Consider the following 25,022-nt stretch of genomic DNA (forward strand, 5'->3'; position numbering starts at 1 on the left):
ATAATTGCCCTTAAAGGCTAACTGTTCTCAGTTGATATGACAAAATCGTCTATGACGGGGAACAAAATTATACATTTTGGAGCTAGCAAAAAATAAAACTGTCCAAGTTAGTACTGGCCTTTCCCAGGAACAGGTTGGCTATTACATCTAGGTTGAACAGAAAAATGTGCATCTCTGCTCCAGTCGTACAGGACTTTCAGAGATGTTTGCCTGTCATGAACTCTTCCCTACTTACCGGTGTGGCATAATTTGGGCGAAGTAAATATGGATCAAAGATAGAAAGTTTGAACAGAACATTATTCTCTCAAATGGACGGGTTGTCCGGTTTGGATTTCTCGGTTGACTCTGGAAATTGGGTAGATATGCTTGGGCACTAGGGTTCTGACTCAACTTGCGCAGCCCTGAGGTATTTTTGGTGTGCTCTTATAATTGTTTGTAGCAAGATCACGGGAGGAGGAGGTGTTTGCAACATCTTCTACGTGTACTTAGATGTAGTTTGGCCTGGATACTTTGCGCTGAAATAGTACTATTCACAATCCAATCTGGTTTCCAGTGCGTTGTTTTATTTGCGTCAGTTAAGTGGTCAGCTGACATGTGCTTTGACTTCTCAGGGTCTTTATCAAGGCTATTTCCTGGATTCTTAAGTCTAGATGGCGGATTTGGGTTTGTTGGTAGCCCTCTTATTGGGTGCGTTCCGTTCTGTACTGCTTGCTGACTCAAGATATCAGCCCGGACGGGCAAGGATCTGGCCTGTTGGTTTGGAAATTGGACATGATGGGTTGTCTTGCTGCTTCAATGGAAATTGGACTCATTATCCAAGCATACAACAGTTATTGAACTGTTGAATGTCTCAGTTCACAGTGAGAACCAGACCCTTCTCACCTCACAGATTTAACTGCTAAGTTTTCGTTGTTAAATGGATTGTTGTATGATTCACTGTGTTTTATGCACTGTATCCTTTTCTTGTTTACTACATGTATTTGTTTTATGCTTTTTTAAATAATTTGTTACAACTGCTATACAGCACTGGTCATGCTAAGAAGAATCTATACTCTATTACCCAGCATGCAACATTTTCTCAATAAGTGATTCTCTCAATTCACTCTGGGAATCGGTACCCACTACTCCAGTCTCTAGTGGTTTCTCAGCATGTAATTCTTTGAGATCACTCCGTAAACTTTGCCCAGTATCTGAGTACATAATACTTTTCGGCCACTGACTCTTTCAGAGCTTTCTGGGAACTGAGAGTAAATATGGTCATATGCAGTATTATCTATGCATGAAAATCTCTCACTTTGTTCCATCAGCATAGACTAAATCACCCGTATGTAGCATTTTCTCAACAACAAAATATTTCATGTCGGTCCCTAAAGGAACTTTGGACCTTCTGCTCTTTCACTCTCATTAAGCAACTTGTCAGTCATACCAGAGTGCACTGCTGGTTAGGACTACACCAGGTGGCAGTTACTGTTCTTCATTGCTGACCAATCTTTCTAGCCATCGGTGCATAACTTCCAGGAATGGCTACGCCCTCATTGTCCTCTTTTTCCACCGGGTCTATATAAGACACCAGATGGGACTGATGGCTCGGGTCCTATTAATCTAATTTTAAAGAGATGCACAGGAAACAGGACAGCTCGATATTTCCATCTTTTCTTCTGCAGTCCTCCATGACTCTGTTACACACAGCGCTGTCACCTCAGGGTGATGGTGACACCTTCTCTGCCTCTCAGTAGGTCTCTCCAAGAGGCTGAAGTGCCACAGGACAGGCCACTGTATCTGAAAACAAATTTAAGACAATTCAGAGCTTTGACTGGCTGCATGATGTCCACTTGAAACGTGTCTGGCTCTGCCCAATTCTGGCAAGCCATTCAGAGACGCTTGTCTGCCAAAAACTCTCTTGGTTTGAATGTTGCCATTCACAATGGTATCCTCATTTAAGCAAATACTAAAGTCTGTGTCGTTCATGCCCGATGTGTGACTGACTGCCTCGGGCACACATGCCTCTTATACGCACGCGGCTGTTACAAATTCTCTTTATTGTAATATTAAATGGGTTAATTGTGACAATGCCCAATGATTTTGCCAATTTCTTTCTCCCTAAAACAGAGAAAATTAGACATTCTCTGACCCTGCAGGTTTCCACTATGTCAGATATGTCTACGAGTTCACTTTCTCCGGTTCCTGAGCATAGTCCTTTTTTCTTCAGCCCCATCTTTGAGAGTGAGGTACTTACTCTCATCTCTCGGTCTACCCTGCTGCTGCTCCCTCTGAACCCCTACCCTTTTCTCTTATGAAACCTATTCTCCTTTCTTAAACTTCTGTTTTATCTAACCTCTTTAATTCTTCCATAACTTCTGGTCATTTTCTGTCTTTGTTTAAATTCGTTGCTATCATTCCTCTTCTTAAAAATCCTTATCCGCACCCTGCGGAACCTCCCAATTTCTGGCCTATTTCTCTTCTTCCTTATCTTTGCTTGAGTGACTTGTCTACTCTCAACTCAGTTCTTATCTTAACCTGTTTAAATTACTCTCTTTTCCTCAGTCTGACGAAACTGCTCATCTCTCTGTCCAAATTTTTTTCGGGCACATCATCTTAAGCAAACATCTATGCTTCTCTTACTTGGTCTTAGTGCTTCTGCTGACACCGTGGTCATTTTACACTACTTTCTATACTTTCCTTCTTAAGGTTTTCTAGCGCCATTCTTCAGTGGTTGCTCTCATATATGTCTGACCATTCATTTGCCAGACGGGGTACCTGAAGCAGATCCTTACCAGCCAAGAATCTACTTACATGTTCAAACTTATGGCAAAAGTAAAGGCCCTACCACAATACAAGCATCACACACTTCTCGATACAGGCATTTGACAGCTGGTCTGGTGGAACAATTCAATCAACCTTTGTAAATAATGTTACTCAGGCTAGTGTCTGAAGATGATAGGAACTGGGATGACCTATTGCTATGGGTTCTCTCATCAGTCCAGAAAATGCCCAGCGAATCAAGAGGATTCTCATCCTTTGTGCTACTCTAGGTTACAATGTATTAAACATCCTTAAAGAGGGTTGATTGGCTCAGGACATCAACGACCACATTCCAGTTTGTTCAATGAAATAGAAATTGGGTGACATTAGTCCATAGGTGGATGTATCAACATGTAAAGCAAATGCAAGATGAGGAGAAAAGGATATATGAACAGGAGGCCAAGCAAAAATATTGTGAACAAGAGATGTACCAATTGAAGCTGTCACAAATATAACAGGTTGATTAGTTGAAGACTGGAAAGACGATGAAGAAACCACTTTTACTCCCGCAGTGAAGAAAGATGAGGAGCCCACCACGACACTGACAAGGCCCAATAGCTTGATCCCCAAGGCGCTGAAACCATACCGAACCCAGGACATGAAGGATTTTGTAGCCCATTTTTTGATGTATTTTTGGGCTGTATTTTTGAGCTGGACTAGGAAATTATCCAGATTATTTCATAATTTTTACATCCAAATGTGTCAGCTAGTACACCTGAAACGTTATCGCTTCACAGAAGGTCAAAACCAGATAACTTGTGATGAGAATCTGAAAAGTCTAGGCCAGGGGTAAATGAGCCCTCCTAAAGTCAATGGTCCTCCCCAAATGTATTGTTGGGCAAACCAGGGCAGTTTGCATTTCTGTTTTTACTTCAGAGAGGTAAATGAATTATCACAATTCTGCACCTACTCCAGGTTATGTATAGATGAGATGATTGAGAAGATTGAAGTCCCCACATATATATCCACCATGGATCTCAGGCAAATACATGAGCTTCATAGTCAGCAATGGACATGTGCAACTTCCTGCATGAAAAATAGAGGCCTTTAGCGGATCCCAGTACCCACTGTTAAACGAGCTCAATACATTCTTCGGTGTTGTGGGAATTATAACACTTCATTCCTCTATTTCTGGGTATTGCAGGACCTCTGACAGATCAACTGAAAGTTATCAAGGCCAGCCAATTCCAATGGGACCATTCAAGGTGAGAATTGTTTCAGAAATTGAAGAATACATTCCCTGTTTCATTCACCTCTTATAATGCCAGATTGTTCACAAGCATTCTGCTTTACAAATAGGATTGAGTGTTTTCTTACTATAGGAAATAGAGGGAGTGAAATATTTTTATCTATAGAATATCCTTCCCAAGGGACTAGAATTATGCCTCTATCAAAGTAGATTGCCTGGCCACCAAATGGACAATTAAGGCGCTGAAATACTACCTAACTGATTTTCAGTTTCATCTCATCATGGACCATGCCCCATTGACCTGGTTACCAGAAAATAAGAATAGAAACCACTGAGGTGCTTCTTAGCTGTACCACTTTTCATCTCCACAGTGGAAAATAGAGTAGTGACGCTCTAGTTGAACGCAGCCTTTCTTAGTCATCATCCACTGGAGGCAGCATTGGAGAGCCAGAAGTGAATGGACTCAGTGTGATTGGTGAGGAAGGGACGTGGGTGAGATGGACCCTGGAGGCCAGAGAAGGACACAAGCAAAGTGATGCTAGATTCAGAGATTCAGGGATCATTACGGGCCTTGTGATGAAGGTACCTATCAACTCCATCTACATGTGGAAAGACTTAGAGTTAAATAACTCTAAGCGGCACGGGTACCTGAGGTTCGGGAACAGAGATCACTATTGTGGTTCCAGGCTTTGGGTCAAGAGAATGGACAAGAATGTGGATCATGATCAGCAACAGGACTGCAACCAAGGGTTTTCCTGTGTCTTACGGGATGTTAGAGAGAACAAGAGCACAAGATTTAATCAATTCTGTTTGTAGCATCATTTGACATTGGTTATCATTGGTTCTCCCGTATTTCATTGGTACACAAATCTCACCTTTGTAAAAGGTTATAATGAAGCCATTAATAATCTTTATGTATTTTGTAGCAAGGGTATGTTGTATTATGATAGCCATGAAATGATGACTAGTATATCTTGATCAGGTTACATAGTTTATTCAGAGGAAGTCCCCAGCAGCTGGCTTCTTTCAAACAGACATCTTCTTGTCTGGTTCTGAGAGCAGGTTCCTAATTGGAATTATAATGCACAACACTCTGCATCATAACATCTCCTCCTCCACATTATTTATGGAAGAAAATATATTCACTATTCACTAGAACTATATGCAGAGATAATGAACGCAAACTCTAACCAAAATGTTAATTTAAGGAATAACTATGTACAAGTACTATAAATAACATTGTATCTTTAAAACTTCCCTCAGCTCTAATCTAAATAAAAGCCAAAGGATATATGTGGTTGCTCCAAGTGATGCCATGGATGATACTATGCAAGTTCATGGCTATGTACGGGTGTTACCAATCTCAGTAGTATATAAAATCCTTCTCAAACTTTTGCACAACTCTCCTAGCTCTCGAAGAGAATTTGCGGTTTTCATATGGATTTTCACACATCTTTACATCAGGAAATTCCTCCACACACTTCTCTACTGTTCCTCCATTGATTTTAGAGGTAATATTATCACCAATATCACTTGCTTGTCTGGATTCATTTCTCCATATTCTAGGTGTGCCGGACTGATCAGTATTATTTCTCATTTGATTTTTCTCCACCAATATAACATCATTGCATGACCACTTGTTGCCATCTTCCAGCACTACAGATTTCTTCGAACAGTTGACCACTCTCTGAGGAGATCGGAACCTAGATTCTCCTTTCTTAACCCTCTTGGGTTCCCTTACTCTAATCCAATCTCCACTCTCAATTTTACTTTCTTTGGCATGCTTTTTTTCATCATGATACTTTTTATACTGATCTTGTTTTCTCTTGACTTTCTTTATGACCTCTTCCATGTCAACATTTTTGCTCTTCTTTATATTCATCCAAGCAGGTCTAAGTCTGTTGATGGAAATCCTTCTTCTCATCAAGGTGAAAGGTTCCACCTCTGTCACTGAATGTGGAGTGACCTTGTATGTGTTCAACGCTTCCTTGAGCGTTTCTTTCCATGGAAAACTATTTGCTACAGCCAATTGAATTACTAACTTTAAGAATTGATTAATTCTTTCTACTAGGCCATTACCCACTGGATGATATAACGCTGTTGTGTTATGTTTAATAGCTCGTTCTTTAAGAAAACTTTGTACCTCTTGCGACATAAACTGAGCTCCATTGTCGGATATTAACTCCTGTGGATCACCCTCTCTACTAAAAAATTCCTCCAAAAACGTTGTAACTTTCATGGCAGACACAGACTCTTCAACGATTCCACACTCCACCCATTTAGATGTATAATCAACCAATACAATAAGGTATATTTTCATTGGTTCAAGAATCTCATATGGACCAGCAATGTCAATGGCTAGTTTTGTCCAAACTGATCCTGGCACAGTTATTGGTTGTAGCAGTGTAATATTGGTTAACATCCCTTTATCACTCACCGCACAGGCAGAACACTCTATGACCGATGTCTCTAATTCGCCCCACATGTTGGGCCACCAATAGGTTTCTCTGACTCTTCTCTTCGTCAAACTCCTCCCCACATGCCCCTTATGGGCAATATCCATGATTCTTTTCCTTAATGTTGCGGGAGGAACTTTACGATCTCCTCTATAGACACATGCTTCATCACATGAAATTTCATCTTTTATCTTCTCCCATGATCGAATGTCTGCCTTGACGTCTTTCCATCCGCTTTCTACTGCTTTGCTTAAATAGTTTTGTTCCAGATCTAGTTCCATAGCTTCAGTCCATTCATCCTTCCCAAAACTGGGATGTATTTGCACAATAATGCTATCCATGTATTGGTCTTCTATCACATCTTTCCCACAGCAGTGGTCTTTTCCCTCATCGTCACATGGCATACGAGAGAAACAATCAGCAACTATGTTTCTTCTCCCTGGAGTGTACTTAATAATTACATTATACTGCATGATAATTAAAATCCATCTCCTTATGCGTGGGGATGTCAAATGAGGGTTCTTTGGGTTTAACACGTGTATAAGTGGCTTGTGGTCTGTCTTAAGTTCAATTGGGATACCCCATATCAGTCCTTTGAAATGCTCTAAAATCCATTTGACAGCCAACGCCTCTCAATAGTCAAATAGTTTTTCTCTGCCCCCCTTAAAGTCCTAGAAGCAAAAGCAATTGGGACCACAAAACCATTTTGAATTTGTTCTAGAACACCTCCAAGTCCCATGTTGCTCGCATCCACCGAAATCATGGTCTTGGCACCACAATCGAACATTTTCAGGGCAGGCGCTTTGTTGATTAATACTTTGATTGTGTCTAATTCCTTCTTGCATTCTTCAGACCATTCACATTTCGTGCCTTTAACCATCAATCTCCTCATTTGACATGTCCTATCTGCATAATGGTCTACAAATTTAGAATAATATTCTGTGAGACCCAGCAAGTTCCGAAGTTGATCCTTGTTGGCAGGATCTGGAAGTTTGAGAATGGTATCTGCAAGAGTTTCTTTGGGTTTTATCCCTTCTTCATTGATGCAGTGTCCCAAATACGTTACCTCTTTTTGTTTTATCTTGCACTTTTCAATCTTTAGGGTAAGACCTTTCTGCTGTATAATTTGTAACACACCCAGCAATTTAGCGTCATGATCTTCTTCTGACATGGCAGACACTAATATGTCATCTTGAAAATAGTGTACACCTTTTAGACCACCAAAGAGATGTTGCATCAGTCTTTCAAAGACGGCAGCTGCCGATGCCAAACCAAATGGAATTCTCTTGTATCGAAATGCTCCCAATGGTGTTACAAACAATGTTAGATGTCTGGACTCTTCATCTAGTACAACCTGGTGGTATGCGGAAGACAAATCTAGCGTGGTAAAGAACTTCGCTGGTTCCATGGTGGTGAGCATTTCTCCAATATTGGGTAGTGGATGGCGATCAACCCAAATGTTATTGTTAAGATCTCGTAAGTCAACACACATCCTAATCGATCCCTCTGGTTTTCTCACTATAACAATGGGAGATAGCCATTCAGAGCTCTCTATAGGTTCAATGATGTCTTGCGAACATAACTTCTCCAATTCTCTTTGTAATGCTTCTGGAGTGCCAATCGGGATATTCCTTACTTTATGCACCACAGGTTTCGCATCTCTATTAAGTATTATACGATGTTTGAATCCCTTAAGGACACCAATGTCATCATTAAAAATCTTGGGAAATCTCTTCGCTAAATTTTCAGCAGAATCACAACTATTATTCATTATGTTCATAATTGGCACAGTATCACCTGGGTGTATTCTGATCTTCAATGATGCCTGTTCCCACCAGCCTACTATTGAAAAGCCATTCTCAGCCACATATAATCTACAATATGTCTTTCTATCTTGAAAGTCCAAGTGTACCCAGGTATATCCTATGATGTTAATCGGTTTCTTGCCATAGCCAATTGCTTTGACTTAAGTCATTTGTAATTCCTCCAAATTCTTTTTCAGTACCCTCAGATACGTCTCCTTACCCACCATTGTATATGGTGACCCTGTGTTGACCATTACTTGTAGTGTTATGCCATTAATGGCCATGGACACCCAAGGACCAATGGCATTTCCAGCTGGAGTAAAAGCCAATATTTGCACCTCTTCTTCGAAACCACTGGTGATCGACACTAAGTCATTTGACCCGTCAACTTCTTCCAACGCTCTCACACTTGTCATGGCTCCCCTTCCGAATTGGCTGTTATTTCTAGTGGCATTGTAGCGTGAATTAAATCTGCCTCTTCCTCTGCCATTGCGACAGACCTTACCGAAATGGCACACCTGCCCACATTTATAGCATTTAGCTGATTGAGCAGGACAGTCCTTTTCTGCATTTGCGTGCCTATACCATCCACAATTAAAACATCTGCCTTTTGGTCTCTGGAGTCCTTCCCTACTCTGCCTGGAGTTCAAACCAAAGTCAGATTTAACAATCCTCTTGACAACGGCAACCAAGGCCTCTTCATCTTTATTGGGAAACCCACCACTTGTGTCCCACACAGATTTTATATCAACGCATTCTGGTTTACACTGAACTTCTTTCATGCACCTATCACCCAGTTCAAATGACCTCACTATTTCAATGGCTTGTTCTAATGTTGGGTTCTTTGCTTGCCACAACCGTTGTTGAATACGACTATCTGCCACATGCAGGACCAGCTGGTCACTCAAGTACTCATTTGCCACACCTGTAAATTTGCACATCGATATGAGGCCCCTTAGGGCAGCAATGTAAGTGTCCACTGACTCGATCTTGTGCTGCTTTCTAGAAAGGAATCTGTACTGTTCCAGTACAATGTTTGTCTTATTACCAAAGTGTTTACTTAGTTTCGACAGTGCAGTCTCATATTTTCTCGCACCAGTCGCTGAATCTCCAGATCCTTCCTCTGTATCACTTGGTTCCGGCAAAGTCCTAAATATCCTAAGTACCCACACAATTGAGTAAAGTGGCCTCTTTCATATTGTCATTGTATTTGGCTCCTCCAATCGCTCTCAAGTAGACCTGAAAATTGTCTAGCCATTGTTCCCATGGACAAACAGGATTACCAGGTTGAGCCAGGAACTTCACTGGGGCCACAATGTTCTGCATGGTGAAGTTGTACAGTAACACTGTCTAAACTAGAAGTAGGTATGTGCCCCCAAATGTCTTTCCTTCTAATGTTCATCAAATGTGGGTAATAACACCCATCTAAAGGAACTCTTTGAAGTAGTCAGCCAAATCCCTATTATTTCACGTAGAGGTATATACTGCCAAACTGTGCTTAATTTGCTTTCACGCTTTTAACAAAACCTTGTTTGTCCATCTTTCCACATTTTATGGGTTAATAAGTGTGTTGTTAAAATGTCTATCGCCTTTTTATCTTTTCACACGCTGCGAGCATCCAATGCAATTAGACCTCACCTTAATCCATGTACCATGCCTCTTGTGTTTGCCATGCGATGCAATTCATGTAACACTGTAACCAACGGTGATCGTCACATTACACCGCGGATTAATCACGCTGAGTAGTCATTTCACGCGAGCGAGTATGTATATTTCCTTTTCTTTTTTTTTCTTGCACATCGTTTACATAATACGCGCTGTTCGTAACTCTGCTGTTTATCAGTTGCTATGGTAATATGCAGTCACTTAAAATGGCGGCACGTAGATGCACGCACAAGGTCCTTTTCTTAACTTTTCAGCTGTACTTCCCACGTTGCAGGGAAGCGACATGCTTACGTACTGTTTGTCATACGCATAAACCTCCTTCCGTTGACTCTGCAGCTCACGTCCGGTTTCATAAAATGCAGTCTCTTTTCACACGAAATTTCGGTGAACACTCAGACATGGGAAAGCCACCGCTGCTACATCAAATAATCTCCTTACTTCAGTAATCACCGTGAGTTCTGCTGTCTTCGTCATACGCTTCGATGGCCGCATCAATTGCAATTCTTATCTGCATGCATCTGGGGACTTCACTTTTTTTAATGACAGCTCCTCGTCCCCATTTGTTGTATTATGATAAACATGAAATGATGACTAGTATATCTTGATCAGGTTACATAGTTTATTCAGAGGAAGTCCCCAGCAGCTGGCTTCCTTCAAACAGGCATCTTCTTGTCTGGTTCTGAGAGCAGGTTCCAGAACCAGACAAGAAGAACATTCCTAATTGGAATTATAATGCACAACACTCTACATCATAACAGGGTATGTGTTTTACACCTCAATCCGCAGTGTTTCAGGGTAACTATTTTGTATTTCATATCTTGCAGTGTGTGTACTGATTGCATACGTTTAAGTCAGACGCTACTTACACCAAACGATCATGCAAGAGATTGCTTGTCGTGCAACAGATCGGACTACTCCAAAGTCTTTTAAGCACAGCACACAGAATGTGTCCACCGCAGGGACAAAAGGTTACCTCATGATGCATTGTGTAGCTTTTTAGCGTGATATGAGTCGATGCCTCTGACATTTCGGCAACAGGATCAAACTAAGATACACAAAGGAAGAATGTTAACAGGAAATGCTGCACAGACATGTTCACGCTGTGCTCTTGCTGCAGGAAAACAAGACACCCTCTTTCCCACATCATACATTAGGGCAGACACATTTCCAAAGCACACACCCACAGGATAGCTGGGAAGAGGATAGCTGGAAATACAGATTAAAAGACCTGAAGTAGCTGTTCTGATTCAGTCCGTCCATTTTCTAAGGTGTACTCGAAAACTAATCTGAAAACTTTCCTGGGAGATTGCAATGCTATTTGCCATCCTTAGCCAATAGATCTTTTGTTGCTCAGTTCTCAGGCAATGCGATTAAATGTGTTACTTGCTGGGGCCAATCTGGTGCCACCTCCTACTGCAGGAAACCTATTCAGATGAATTCTCTTGACGGGTGCTGCTTTCTCATATCCTTCTGCCTTTTGACATGTATTAGTTATAAGGCAAAACTATTGCATTAGAGTAGATAGAGATAGTGAGCAATGGCACATGAGGAGGGACACACAGCCTCTTGGTGTTGTTTGATTAGTTCCCCACTCGTTTATTGGCCATGCTAATCCTTATGGTCATACCCGCCCAGTTCCTGCCTCTCCCCGCCCAAACAACCTCCTCATGGGAACTCTTTGAGCTCCCTTTAATCAAGTCTTCCCATCAAACTTTGCACGCAAAGTGCCTGCCAGTATTTTTTCAAAGCAGTATTCTGAGAGTTAAGGACTTGATTGAAGTTGTAAATCTGCTGCTGGTATAATACAATGTCGTACTAGGTCTGCCTTCAGCCACTCGATAAAAAAGTTCTTCGTGTGTCCTTCACTGAAGTCTTGTCAAAAACAAGCATTGGCAAAGCCAACAGTTTTGGCTTGTGTATAAGTATTAGGCATTTACCTTCCCACACAGAGTCACTGTGATTGTTGCAATTGTCCTTTCTTGACAAGACTATGCCAATGCACTCTACATAGGGGCCCCCGCTGCACAGCTGAGAAAACTCAGAGTGCAAAACACAGCTGCGAGACCCCTCCTAGCCCTAGGCCCCAGAGAACACATCTCCCCAGCCCTACGTGTCTTACATTGGCTTCTGATCAGGCAGCTATCTTCCTTCAAGGCGATGTGAATCACCCATTGAGCCTTTTACAACAAAGGACCTGAGTCACTGCAGCAATAATGTACCCACTACAGGCCTAACAGAAACCCCAGATCAGGCTCAGCCCACCTACTTGTCATCCCAGTGACCAAATCAACTCATATTCCTCCATCTCAGTACAAGTACTCACAATCTGGAACTCCCTCCCAGTAACCATCCAATGCATGGAGGGCCACCTCACCTTCTGGAAGGCATTTAAAACCTGGCTCTTCCCCCCAGCATCCCTGCATACATAATTCCGGACCTCTTGCCCAACTTGAGTTCCTACCTCTCCACAAGACTCCCGCGTGGGGAATCACACACCTAGGGTATGCAGTTAGGTGCTGCATCATGCAGGAGAGTGTTAGGCAGGCTGTCTTGGACACTACACTGCAACCGCAATCAGTTGTCTTAGGGACTGATAGGCTTTTTACTTAGGGACTGATAAGCTTCTTACTTAGCCCAACGCTCTCACTCATGCCACGACCTTTAGATTATAGCTGAGTCCCATGCAGAATTTGGCGCAGTTGTCACATAGCCTCTTGCTACAACTACACAGATGACTCCCAAATCATCTTTGAGTTCCCAAAAGGCCCTTCCACCAGTTCCCCCGACCTTGCACCATGGACTCAGACCTGACACTATCACACCACATCAACTCAGTGACAAAAACCTGATACCTACACGTACGCATTCTCTGACACATCTTCCTCTACCTGAGCTTCCCACACAGAGTTGCTGCAATCGTGGCTATCGTCCTCTCACTCTTAGACTATGCTAACACTCTATACCTAGAGGCCCCCTCATCACAACTTCAAGCATCAAGGCTCCTTCTTGCCTTAGGCCCTCTAGAACACATCACATCCACCCTATGTGTCCTTCACTGGCTGGCCGATCGGGAGACAATCTACCTTCAGGGCAATGCGCATCGCCCACTGAGCACTGCACAACACAGGAGCAGAATATCTGCAACACAAACTCACACCCTACAGGCCCACCAGAAACCAGAAATCTGGCACAGCCTCTCCTCCTCACCATCCCAGTCACAAAATTGACCAGACTAGAGGGATCGTCTCTCTCTGTCCAAGCTACCACTATCTGGAACTCGATTCCATTTAGCATTCGCCACATAGAGGATCACTTTGCTTTCCGGAAGGCTCTCAAGACATGGCTCTTCCCAGCTGCACCCTGACTGACCTAGTCCACATCCTCAGTGAACTATGACCCCTATACCTAAGGGGACATCAAGGCGGTACCTAGCCTGCATAGAGAGGATTCCAGTCAAACCTTACGATACGATCTGCATAACCCCATGGTCACTAGATAGCAGCCTTGATTCACTGGTATGTATAGCACTCCATCACTATGGAACATAGCTTTATACCTCCTCGGGCATAGCCTTCCACCTGCATACATCTGCAATAAGCATTAATCAACCACACAACACTCATCACCAATAGAATGCAGTGGGGTCCCTCAAACAAATTTGGTCCAGCTGTGCACATAAACAGTTGCCTTGACTTGCCTACACTCCTGACAGTCTATCACAGCACTGATCAACTACCCAGATCCCAATGGGTCGCTATTTGTGCTGGCTAAAAATGCAAACACCTATTCTAGAATCCTTCTTAAAATCTCACATCTCGGGTCTTGGTCCTCCAAGTGCTTTGAGGCCATACCAATGGCAGTAGGCGCTAAACAAATGCCATATAACATAACATATGACTCCTCCCCAGGCCATTGCATTTTGCTCTGCATTACTAAATGTGATGCATTATACCAACATCACCTTCGCACCTCGCATTCTGTGACAGAGAATACAGCCGTCTTTAAATATGTGGGATGCATTGACTCACTTTTGACTCTGCTATGCTGCATCACTCTGTTATGGTGGTGCCAGAAACAAAAAAATGGCAGCAAAACCCTTGTGCGCGCCAAAACCCCTGAAAATCGTGCTTTTCAATGCACAACAAGATGGCTGACCAATCTGCCATGCAGGTTGTCAGTGGTGGAACAGAACTCTCACTACTGAAATGTGTCACTGGGCTCCACAACAATTGAAAGTGGAGTACAGAAGGAAAAAGCAGTGCTTTGCTAAATGAGACTCGAAATATTGCTTTAAATCACATTTTCTTTGCTGCTGAAACTTCAGAATGCCGGTACAGAACACCTTCCAAATATTCAAAATTCTCGCTGGGTGCTACAATTCACTTAGTTTAAGGAATCACTGTGAACTTACAAGGTCCTGAAAGGCTAAGAATAAAAAGAGATCTCCATAGCAAAAGTGGCCTGCCTGTCGATCTGTCAAAAAAAATCTCTGTGCAGCAGAGGCCTGTGATGACAGCTGTCAGGGGCCTTCCTGATTAAACTTTAACATGTTATAAACTGAAAGTCAAATGTTTGCAATATAAGCGGCCTGTTACTGATGGTAACCCATATTGTAGTTGTTTTTGATCCCGTAGGTGTAAAATCTTGAATGATAATTCTATCTGTTTGATGCAACAGGTTTGTTTTGTGCTAAAGTAAAGCCAAAAGAATTTAACAATTAAATTAAACCTGGCTGGGGGATGTAATTCTGCCATTGGGTTGCCAAACAGGTTCTATCCAGGGGGAGGGCATTCCTCTCAGCAGATGCTGGCTGAACTGTGATTATTAAAGGCTACGCCAGATTCTTGTCTCCAGCCCAGGACTAAACAATGGACATCCTCCAACCCAGGATATTGAAGGTGTGAAAGGTTGTAAAACTGCTGCAGCCCAGGAAACTCCTGGCTGACAGAAGAAAATTCCAAAGGAGGGGGCTACCACATGCTTCAAGGAGTGACAAATACTGACCATTTGGTGTTAACAGGATATGTAATGGACATTTTTAGAAGGTGTATAACTTATTATCAGAAGGGGTGCAAAGTCTGAAGATTTTCAGATTAATTAACCTAATTTTTAGCACTACCTTTGAAAACTTAGTACAACCGTGTAGCTTATTCTAAACCAGAATGGCAATAAATGTGGGTTTATGGGGACTGTATTTCAGCTAGAAACGTGCATATTTGTGGAAATTTACAGAAATATTGGAACCTGTTCTCATTACAAAATTGACAAAATTCTGCAGAAAGGCGAAACAAAGTCGCAGAGCTGTGGGATTTTGAGAAGCAGATACTCCATAAAATATGCAATCTGTGTATGTGATTTTTATAGAGGTTGCACATGTGTAGGTATGTATTTTGCCAAAATGAGACTTTGTGTCCAGTGGCTAGGGGTGGATTCTCAGCATCATAAAATTATACCATAAAAATGACACTCTGTTCCTCTCCTCCTATCAAGGCAGTAAGTAGACTCTAACCCAATCACCTTTCACAGGGGCAAGCTTAGTTAAGCCGGCCCAATACTCCCCTTTCGTGTTGTCATCTGGCATAATATATAGGGACAGCTGACAACACATACTTTTCTATCTCCTGACTGCTAGTGGAGCGCTCTGCTGCTGAAATCTACATCTTCCTTTTTCCAGACTCCAGAAACTTGGCAAAGCAAAGGCCTATGCATAGCTGGACCATTCTCAGCTAGGCCTCAAATTCTAGAAACGAATCCCAAAAGCCTAGGGGAAGCATCATAATACAGCCGGACATGCTGTTAATGCTTGCCTGCTGAATTGAATTATCCTAAGAACCAAGAAGGGCAGATCCTGTGCAGTCCTGTGCCGTGCTGTGCCGAGAGAGCCTTGCTGACCTTGTCCAGTCCGATGTGCCCAGCTGTCAGTCCCTGATAGATCCGATTGAATGGTCCAGAATCCTGATGTTCCAAAATCTTAAATCCATTTATTTTATGAGTATTAACAGTAAGCTATAAACTGTTGATTACCGTGCATTATCTTATCCTCTCCTAACCTCTGAACTATCCTTACTTAATCAGTAACATTGTCTAAATCCATAGTGAAATCTTATTCTGTCTATCGGTAAAAGCATCCTTGTCCTAGTCATTTTGTCAACTTTGATCTATTAATTTAATTTGAGTGACCAGCCTAGTGCTCCAGGGTAGACATCAAGGAACCAGGATTGAGTCGCAAATCACTCCTGACTCTTACGTTGTGCCATCCTGGTGGCTTAGCTTGGCTGCTCTAGTCCATAGTCAATATTTTTCTGATTTTAAAACTGAAGCCTCTGTACAAATTCTCACGCCTATTTTACAAAAACGACCTTTACTAAAACCTCTATTACTCCCTCAGTTTATATGATAGAAACGAATTTCAACTCCTACTTGTACCTAACATCAATATCTATCCATAGAACCCAAAACCGCATTGCAAAACAGTGCGATACTCCCCTTATTGCGAATATCGCACAAGGAAAAGTTTGCCGCGAATTTGCATTTTTGCCAAAACCTTAAACGTGTGAACTGTCTTTCTATAATTTCCCACTTTGCCTTTGAGATCCAACCTACTTTCGCCTGATTGAGCCATTGCATGTGATTGTTTGCATTTGTTCAAAGCGGCTTGAGTAGGAATATATAATAATTTAAGCATTCTTCCACACATTTAGAGTTCTTGCTCAGCCACTTTAAAAGTCATGCTGACAGTTGAAAAGCCCACTTCGTTTTTCTATTTCTGTTTAAGGGGGGAAGTGAGACACTGTTTGATCTATACTATTTCTGTATACCTGCTATCTCCTTACATCTATTTAAATGTGCTTATTGGTGGGTGGAGGTGTGTTGCAGGGGGAATTGTTAACCCCATTGCTATCTGTTTCAGACCCATTCCAAGTTTTGTGTTCTCGGCTGCATTCTGCTTGTGTTTATACATTGATTCCCAGTTCATTAAAAATATTATTCTGTGTACTGTCACCCCATAGGTGATTGTTGTACCGATTAAAATATATATTGTGATTTTGATCTTAAATAAATAAATAAATACCTTTTACAAACCAGCCTGATTCCTGGTCCAGCGTGACCCGGGGTATTTTTAAGTAAGGGTTGTGATACGAGTGGTACATCTTTCAAATAATTGAATCTATATATCAAATAAGTTTTTCCATTGCGCTGTACACTAGGCCGAGAGCAGAGTGTATCGCCTCGTTGAAATCCTTAACAGATAGAAATTTGGTCCAGCTATCACACAGACTCTGACACAGAACTCTTCCTCATGCCGCTGCAACTTGTGCTCCAGTTTGAAACCTAGCTACTCTCTGTCTATCCAGATTTGACAATAAATGCACACACGCATTGTACCACTTCCTTTCATTCACAGGCATGCTCAGACTACGGTCTTCCTAAGGGCGTTCCTCCAACATAGAGCTTCGAGCCCACACCAATGGCAGTAGGCACTATCCAAAGATCACATAACATTACATAACATTTACCAGGCACTGCTATTAGATGCCCAGGTACTCGCACCATTTCGCAACTACTACCATCAATGGGCAATTAATACCACTACGGCTGTGCCAGGCAAGTGCATTTCCCATGCCTATACAAAAGTCCAAATTGTTGCCATTGCCAGTGCTTGTTGGTAAATGAATAAGGGATGTGTGCTGCAGGTGAGAGAGAAAGTGAAAAAGAGAGGTTAAGAAGGAGTGATAGTGCTGTTACTATGGATTGCTGACAAAATGTCTGACTTGGCTCTTTAATTGCACACATGGGCACGCATGCCTAAGATTCAAGTGCATTCAACACACCATCAAAAGATGTGTGCCTACACTAACTACTCCAAATGGAACAGAACATTATTAAATATATCCGGAGACTAAAGGATGACTCTGAGCAGCTGATTTTACTTATTGACACATCTACTTATGTTTAATGTAAATGCACTAAGATTGCCCCAGGATGCTATACTATTAAATAACAGAGCACTTGATTTTCATTATAAGCTGGAAAAGGAAATACGGGGCGTTGGGGTTATTGACAGCAATCTGGATTTCTAGATCATAAAGGAAGCCCTCCACTGCAAATTCAAATTGAACTCGCACTCCACCATTACTTACAGCACTCGCTTTAAATAGGTTACTGAGGGACGATACCTAGAGCCCGATTCATGGAATTTTTTGAGTGAAAAATAGGCTATTTGCATTCCATTCTGTGGGCAAAACCACTGAGGGCCTGGCATGAGACTCCATGCAGAGCGTGGGTGTGGCTTGCGCTGAGGGCTGGGAAGGGGGCAGAACACCAAAAATAGGGATGAACTTGCTCAAAAATGGGCGCTCAGTGGGAGGGCATGCAGGCAGTCCCTCGCACGCCCACAATTGCGCGGCACGAGACATATTCATGGATTCAATTGCGCAACCTCTTGCTGGGAAATGGCGATGCAAGTCCATCCGAAGGCAGGCGTAAGTACACTTGTGGTAGGATTTGCAGTGCAGAGGTGGGGTTGCATGTCAGATTTTGGGGTGCGTGTACTGAACCAGGTTTCCGATCTCACTTAGGGGTGTGCGTACGCAGTTTATCTATGTGCAGGAACGGTTTACAGGGGTTTGCATGCAGATTTCCTGAGTTACACATTTTTATATGCATTTTGTCAGGGTGCCTGACACAGTTATAGGGGACCCTGTGCAGAATCCCTGAGATGCAGGCCTGCTTATGTGGGACCCTACGCACTGTCTAAAGGGTGCGTGTATTTGCAGAAGCAGAGCGTGCCAAAGGTAGCTCTTCTGGCTCTTTATGCTTTGCATGTGGGCGTTTCGGGGGCGTTCCAACCACGACTGGGAATTATGGTCACTTTGCGCAGTAAATTCCATGAATACGCGGGCGTGCTTTTTACATTCAGCATGCAGGCTCGAGCAGTGTCCTTCTCAGCATGCGGCCCTGTGGGATTTCTGTGCACATTTCCATGAATAGGCCCCTAATATTTAAAGTAAATGTTCGAAGCACAACTTGCTTAAAGAACCTCCAGAATGGTTTGGGGAGAGGCCTCCTCTCCATATGAAGTTTTGAGGTGTGGGGTCCCACAGTGCTCCTGTTTGTCGCCTTCCCTCTTTAATGTTAATGTCTATTATCAACCTCTATGTGCTCTTCTTGAAAGACTAGGTGTCTACTTCTCTAGCTATGCTGACGATACTCAGTTTGTTATATAACTGAGTGGTATTTATAAAACTGACATTAAGAAAGTGACACAGATCTATCCCAAACTTGATGATACGTATCCCAAACTTGATGACACGTAATGACATGTGTTTGAATGCTGAAAAAACTGAGCTCTTGCTCTTTGGATCATCTCAGACAAGAAGGAAGCTTGAGGCTTTGTATGTCGGCTTTTCTATTGATAATCACTGCATTCCTGCTGCCCTAATTTGAAAACTCTGTGGGTTATTTTCGAAGCCCCCCTTTGCTCAGAGGCTCCCATTCAACACACTGTGAACAAAACTCAGTATCATCTGAGACTGTTTTGTTTGGTTAAACCTTATGTCTCTGAAACTAACTGAACAACTCTCGTCAGGGCTATGATCATGTCCAGGATTGATTATTGCTGCGCCCTTCATTTGGGCACAAGCAATGTTAGTTTGGGTATTTTTCAAGTTCTGCAAAACGATGGAGTCCGTTTGGTAAAAAATGTGAACAGACGTGAGCCTATCTCGGAGCATCTGGGGAATCTCCATTGGCTCCCGGTGAAGGCCAGGAACCATTTTAAGGCCCTAACCATTGTACACAAGTGCTGTTATGGACAAGCGCTCAGATACTTGAAAAACCGGATGAAAATACACATTGCTAAAAGAACCACTAGTCTTAGGGAAAAAGTACTCATGGTTGTCCCAAGCAGCAAACGGGTCAGAGGAGCTGGGAGATCCTTCCCAGTTCAGGCATCCATGGCATGGAACAAACTCCTGAAGATTTTACGTGCTGAAACGAATCTGCTAAATGTCAGAAAACATTTTAAAGCATGTATCTTCAAATAAGCTTGACTTTGCTGATTCGACTTGGGCTTCTCGTTCTCTTCATTCTTTTCCTTCTGCGCCCTGATCCCTGCGGGCTCTGGCACGATATAAACCATCAAATAAATAAATAAATAAATACATAAATAAATTGACACTGGTGCAGAGGGAGTAAAGATTTGGGGCCCAATTCATGGAATTATTTGAGTGGAAAATGGGGTACTTGCGAGCAATTCTGCACGCAAATCCTTATTTGTCGATTCATGGAATGAAATGTGCTGTACTTTTCCTGGACTTGCGTGGAGTTCTTGCAGGCTTGGCACATCTCTGGGAGCCGCTGAGGGCCTTGCATGAGACTCCATGCGGAGAGTTGGCGTGGCTTGCGCTGAGGGTTGGGAAGGGGAAAGAACACCGAAAATAGAAAAGAACCTGCTCAAAAATGGGCATTCGGTGGGACGGCATGCAGGCAGTCCCTCGCACGCCCAAAATTGTGCGGCACGCAACGTATTCATGGATTCAATTGCGCAACCTCTCAGCCGGGACATGGCCGCGCAAGTCCTTGATACTATCCCCCATCCGAAGGCAGTCATAAGTACACTTGCGCGTAGGATTCGCAGTACAGAGTCGGGATTGCATGTTGGATTTCGGGGTGCGTGCACTCAACCAGGGTTGTGATTTAACATAGGAGTGCACATATGCAGTTTAGCAGTGTGCAGGAATGGTTTATGGGGGTTTGCACGCAGATTTCCCCAGTAATTACTGAGTTACCATTTTCTATACGCATGTTGTCGGGGTGCTGGATACAGTAACGGGGGATCCTGTGCAGGTTCCCTGAGATGCAGGTCTGCGTGTGGGGGACCCCACGCACTGTTTGAAGGGTGCATGTATTTGGGCATAGGGGAGCATGCAAAGTAAGCTATTATGGCTGTTTTATGCTTTGCGTGTGGGCGTGTCAGGGCCGTTCCAGCTGCGAATTGCGATTAGGCTTACTTTGCGCAGTGAATTCGATGAATATGTGGGGCATGTATTTTTCATTCTGCGCACAGGCTCGCGCAGTGTCCTTCTCTGCTTGTGCGGCCCCTGCAGAATTTCTGCACACATTTCCATGAATCGGCCCTTGATTTGTAGTAGAATGGACTTTGTTCATAATCAGGAAATTGATCATTCAGACTGACTGGTAACCTAACTTATTCATTCTCAATATTTGTAGACTTAACTGTATAAATCCTTGTCAAAAATCATTATTATTAAGTCGTTTAAAGTGCGTGGTAATTTCCACATCTGGAATGTTTCATATCGTTTTAGTATTCGTTTCCCGAATGGGGCTTTTCACTGCAATCTGGTAAGACTGGTTGGGGGTGTGGATGGATATGTATGTTTCGATGTTATGGTTCCTAGTGATTCCAACAACAGCCAAAACATCGACAGCCCTACCATTGACACCAAAAGCATAGAAAAAAAACATCAAATGCATTTTTTGGAATTTTCTTTTTTATGGGGGTTCCCCCCCAAACCTTCTTTTTTAACCTTAAAACCCAATTTTTTTTATCAAACTAAACCCTTTACCATTTAACAAAATTAATTCAATGTTTTTTTTCGATGCATTTTTTTCAATGGTATGGTCTGTCGATGCTTTGGATTCGATGGAATGACCGGATTCCAATTTTATATGGCTTTCTGTACTTGTGTGCTTATCACATGTTGAATTGGTATTGTATTGTACTTGTCATTTGTATAGCACCAATATTACCATTATTATAGTCTCGATGCACTGGGTAGATGTCCACATTAGTTGTTGCATGTTTTTGCTTCTGTTCCGCATGTGTGTGTGGTCTCCACATTTGTTTTTGTGTTTTCCACTTGTGCACGCACTTGAAATCTGAGGTGTGTGTATAATGGTGTGGCAGGCGCGTTTTGCATTTCTGCTTACATTTATCACTATACACGTCTGTGTCTCAAGTGTGTGTTGTTTCCACAGTTGTGTCTATGCCGGTGGTGAGATGTCCGTAATGGTGTGCCCTATTTTCTATTTAAGTTTTTTCCCATGTGTGTGTTTTCCCTATTTTGTGTACATGTCCTAAGTGTGATATGTCCGTAATTTCCACATGTTCCATCTAGTGTGTCCTGTTACTTTGCGCAGGTTCGAAATACAATGATTGTTTGTGTGTCTGCCACCTGTAGTGCTCATGCGTGCCGTAATTAAAGATGAGCACTTTAAATGTTGACAAACGAATAACCAAGAATTCGCAGATCCAATTTGCACACGTTTTGTTGTGTGGACCTATCCTCCTTCAGACCTTCTGCAGTACACATATCTTGGAAATCGATATTAATATGTTGTACATATTTCTTCTGAAAGTTTATTTTTTGGGGGGCCGGCAAAGTAAATGCAAACAAAATGTGTTTAGTCACCTTGTTATTCAACATGGAAATGATAATCAATTTCACTACATTTTTCGTGCGTGCTCTGATGAGAGATTTGTTTTGTGCCATATTTGTTTATCTTTCATGGACAAGTCCTGCAATTACACTGGAAATTGTTTTCCTATTTTACCATGAAACATGACACATAACCTGACCTAGGATTTATACATATATGTCCAGGCAGCCGAGGTTGCACGCATTTGATATGAAAGAGACATTATCCCCTCTATTTCTGGTGTCCCCCTACATGATGATGGCGTTTGCTGCTTGTACTGGCTTACCTTCTCTCTTAATAGAAGTACTTGGGAGGATGAAGGCGCTCGTGAGATAGAATCGTTCTGCGGCGGATTGCAGGGGTTGCCAGATAAAGAGCCTTTCTGCGATTCGCAGCACGTTGCAGAAGAGTAAAGAGAATGTTAGGAAAGAGAAGAGGCAGGCCAGAAATCAGATGCACAGCAAAGATGGCTCCACCCTGGCCACTCTCACTCATCAAGAAGCATCAAAGCCAAATGGGGGACCCTGGACGCCAACACATGTTTCTACCACTCATTTAAAGGTATATTCAGTGCAGAGCTATTTCTCACTTTCCCTACTACCCACCCTCCTCTGCCAGCAAGGCAGTCATATTGTGCCCTTTCCACATGAATACAAACATTTTATTTTTGGAATGTAAACCATTAACACATTAAGTTTATGCTGACGTGGCAACAGCAATATTCAGTGTGGAAACATTGATTCTCACCAACATACACATTCTCCTATAATTTCAAAAGCAAAAGACAATCCTGTGTATTTAATTGTAGATGATTTCTAAGAAATGTGTCCTTCTAGAATAAGTGTGGGAGAATGGTACAGCATAGGGCCACTCATGGAGCACCGGGGAGAAGGTTTGTACTTTCACAACATGTCCACTGACCTGCTTGATCTTTTCTACAGAATTCAGCGGGGGCTTCAGTAGAGAGGTGCGAAGCCAAATGACCAGTTGTGGGCCCACAGTCTGTAGTGCTCCCCCTCCCTGCAGCCACTATATTGCATCTATGTTTTGATGTTTGGTTAGTGTTGATGCAATGGGCCTATGTGCGCTAAGCGTGATTATACAAAGAGAGACTTGCTAACTTACACTGGGGCATGAAATACGAGCACACTGGTGATTCTGAATTTCCTTTTAAAAGGAACAATGCTTTTGTTCTCTCAGGGGGATGTCAGAAGGCAGTTGTGGGTTTAACGAGGCTGACGCCGGTCAATGAGCTTCTTTTTGACATCCACTCCTCGGTGATTTGGTGCTGTTTTCTATAGACAACCCCCATTGCACTAAATCGTGACCTCCACATTCTTGGTGACTGGCAGCCCACAGAGCATCAGTGAAACGTGTGCGACCCCTGCACCCTAAATGTAGAAACAGAAAGATGGTGCATATGTCGGCTCTGTGGGTGAGGCACCGGGTCTGAAGGCACCCAAAGGACGGGCAACGTCACTAGTCTAACTTGGACAGGATCACGCCTATGAAATTATTTTGCTTCCTGAGGTGGCGAAAGCTGGTCTCTACCACCCATGTGAGCTGTAGCAGCTGAGCTAGGCTTCTCCTCATTTTCAAAGGATGCCCTCTGGCATGGGGCACTGTCCAACTTTCTATAGATAAGGAATGTTTGTGTTAGTGTTCCCCTCGCCTGGAAATAAAAGGCCACAGATTCCTTTAAAAGTGTCAATGAAAGCGGGCACAGAAAAATATGAGTTATTTACTTTCATTTTGCCGTCATGCCTCTGAATGGGCAGAAACAACCCTTGTAGGATATAAAACAGTAATCGAGGTGCCCTGAACTGGCCTGGCATTGAGTGGGACATGCAGCCTTTATAACTATGCTCCCAGTTGGCACAGAATACCTCAAAGCTCTACACTCCTGACACAAGTTACTGTTTCCACGCACAAGACACTAGACTACGTGTCCATGTAGCTCCTCTTGGCCACTGCTACTTGTGCTTCGTCCTGATTGTACATACTTGCATAGTTGTTAATAGATCAGTGGCCCTCGAACTGCTTTGCTCCTTTTCTTTGGATTGAACTGATATTGCACCATTACCATTTGAAGATTGTATGTAAACAATCTACCAATGGATTCCGGGCTGCAGGTGCCATTGGAATCCCCATGAAACTGGGCGAGGTATTGTGAATTAGAGTGTAGCTTTCACGCCCCGGCTGGGGGGCGGACATGGTGTTTAACGGCCCACCAGCATGGGCTGCGGGTTGTTAAACGGCATGTCCATCCCAGCCGCGGCATGAAAGCTATTCACACCCTGGGATTTCGCAAGAAATGTCATAAAAATGCACACCGCCATTAAAATGGAAAAGGGACTAGGTCCCTTTTCGGATAATGGCGGGCATGGAAAACAGGTTTCAAAATGGCCACCATCATCTGAAAAGGGATCATGTTTTTATGGTGCCGGCAATTCTTTTTAATTATTGTTTATTTGCAACGGTGCGAGCGGTGAATGCACAACCGTGCGCCGCAAAGGCGGATTGTGATTGTTCAATCTGAATTTCCTTGTTTCAAATTGAATTTGTTGCCTCCTGATTGTACTTGGCGCCATTGTCCCTTCCAGTGGCATCCCCAAGGACCATAACCTTTACATGAAATAAAAAACACTTTCTTCAACTCCCTAG

At 42.8% G+C, this 25,022-nt stretch overlaps 1 protein-coding gene across 1 annotated transcript in view; it reads right to left on the reverse strand.

The window, feature by feature from the left end:
- USH2A (usherin) overlaps window positions 1–25,022 on the reverse strand; it is a 4,817,015-nt gene that overhangs the window by 33,882 nt on the left and 4,758,111 nt on the right. The window contains exon 71 of the mRNA XM_069608572.1: window positions 22,645–22,740. Within this exon, the coding sequence (XP_069464673.1) occupies window positions 22,645–22,740 (96 nt within the window). The remainder of the gene's footprint in view (window positions 1–22,644; window positions 22,741–25,022) is intronic.

The sequence above is a fragment of the Ambystoma mexicanum genome, chromosome 4q (genome assembly GCF_040938575.1).
Source record: "Ambystoma mexicanum isolate Mex_15411 chromosome 4q, UKY_AmexF1_1, whole genome shotgun sequence".
Lineage (NCBI taxonomy): Eukaryota > Metazoa > Chordata > Amphibia > Caudata > Ambystomatidae > Ambystoma > Ambystoma mexicanum.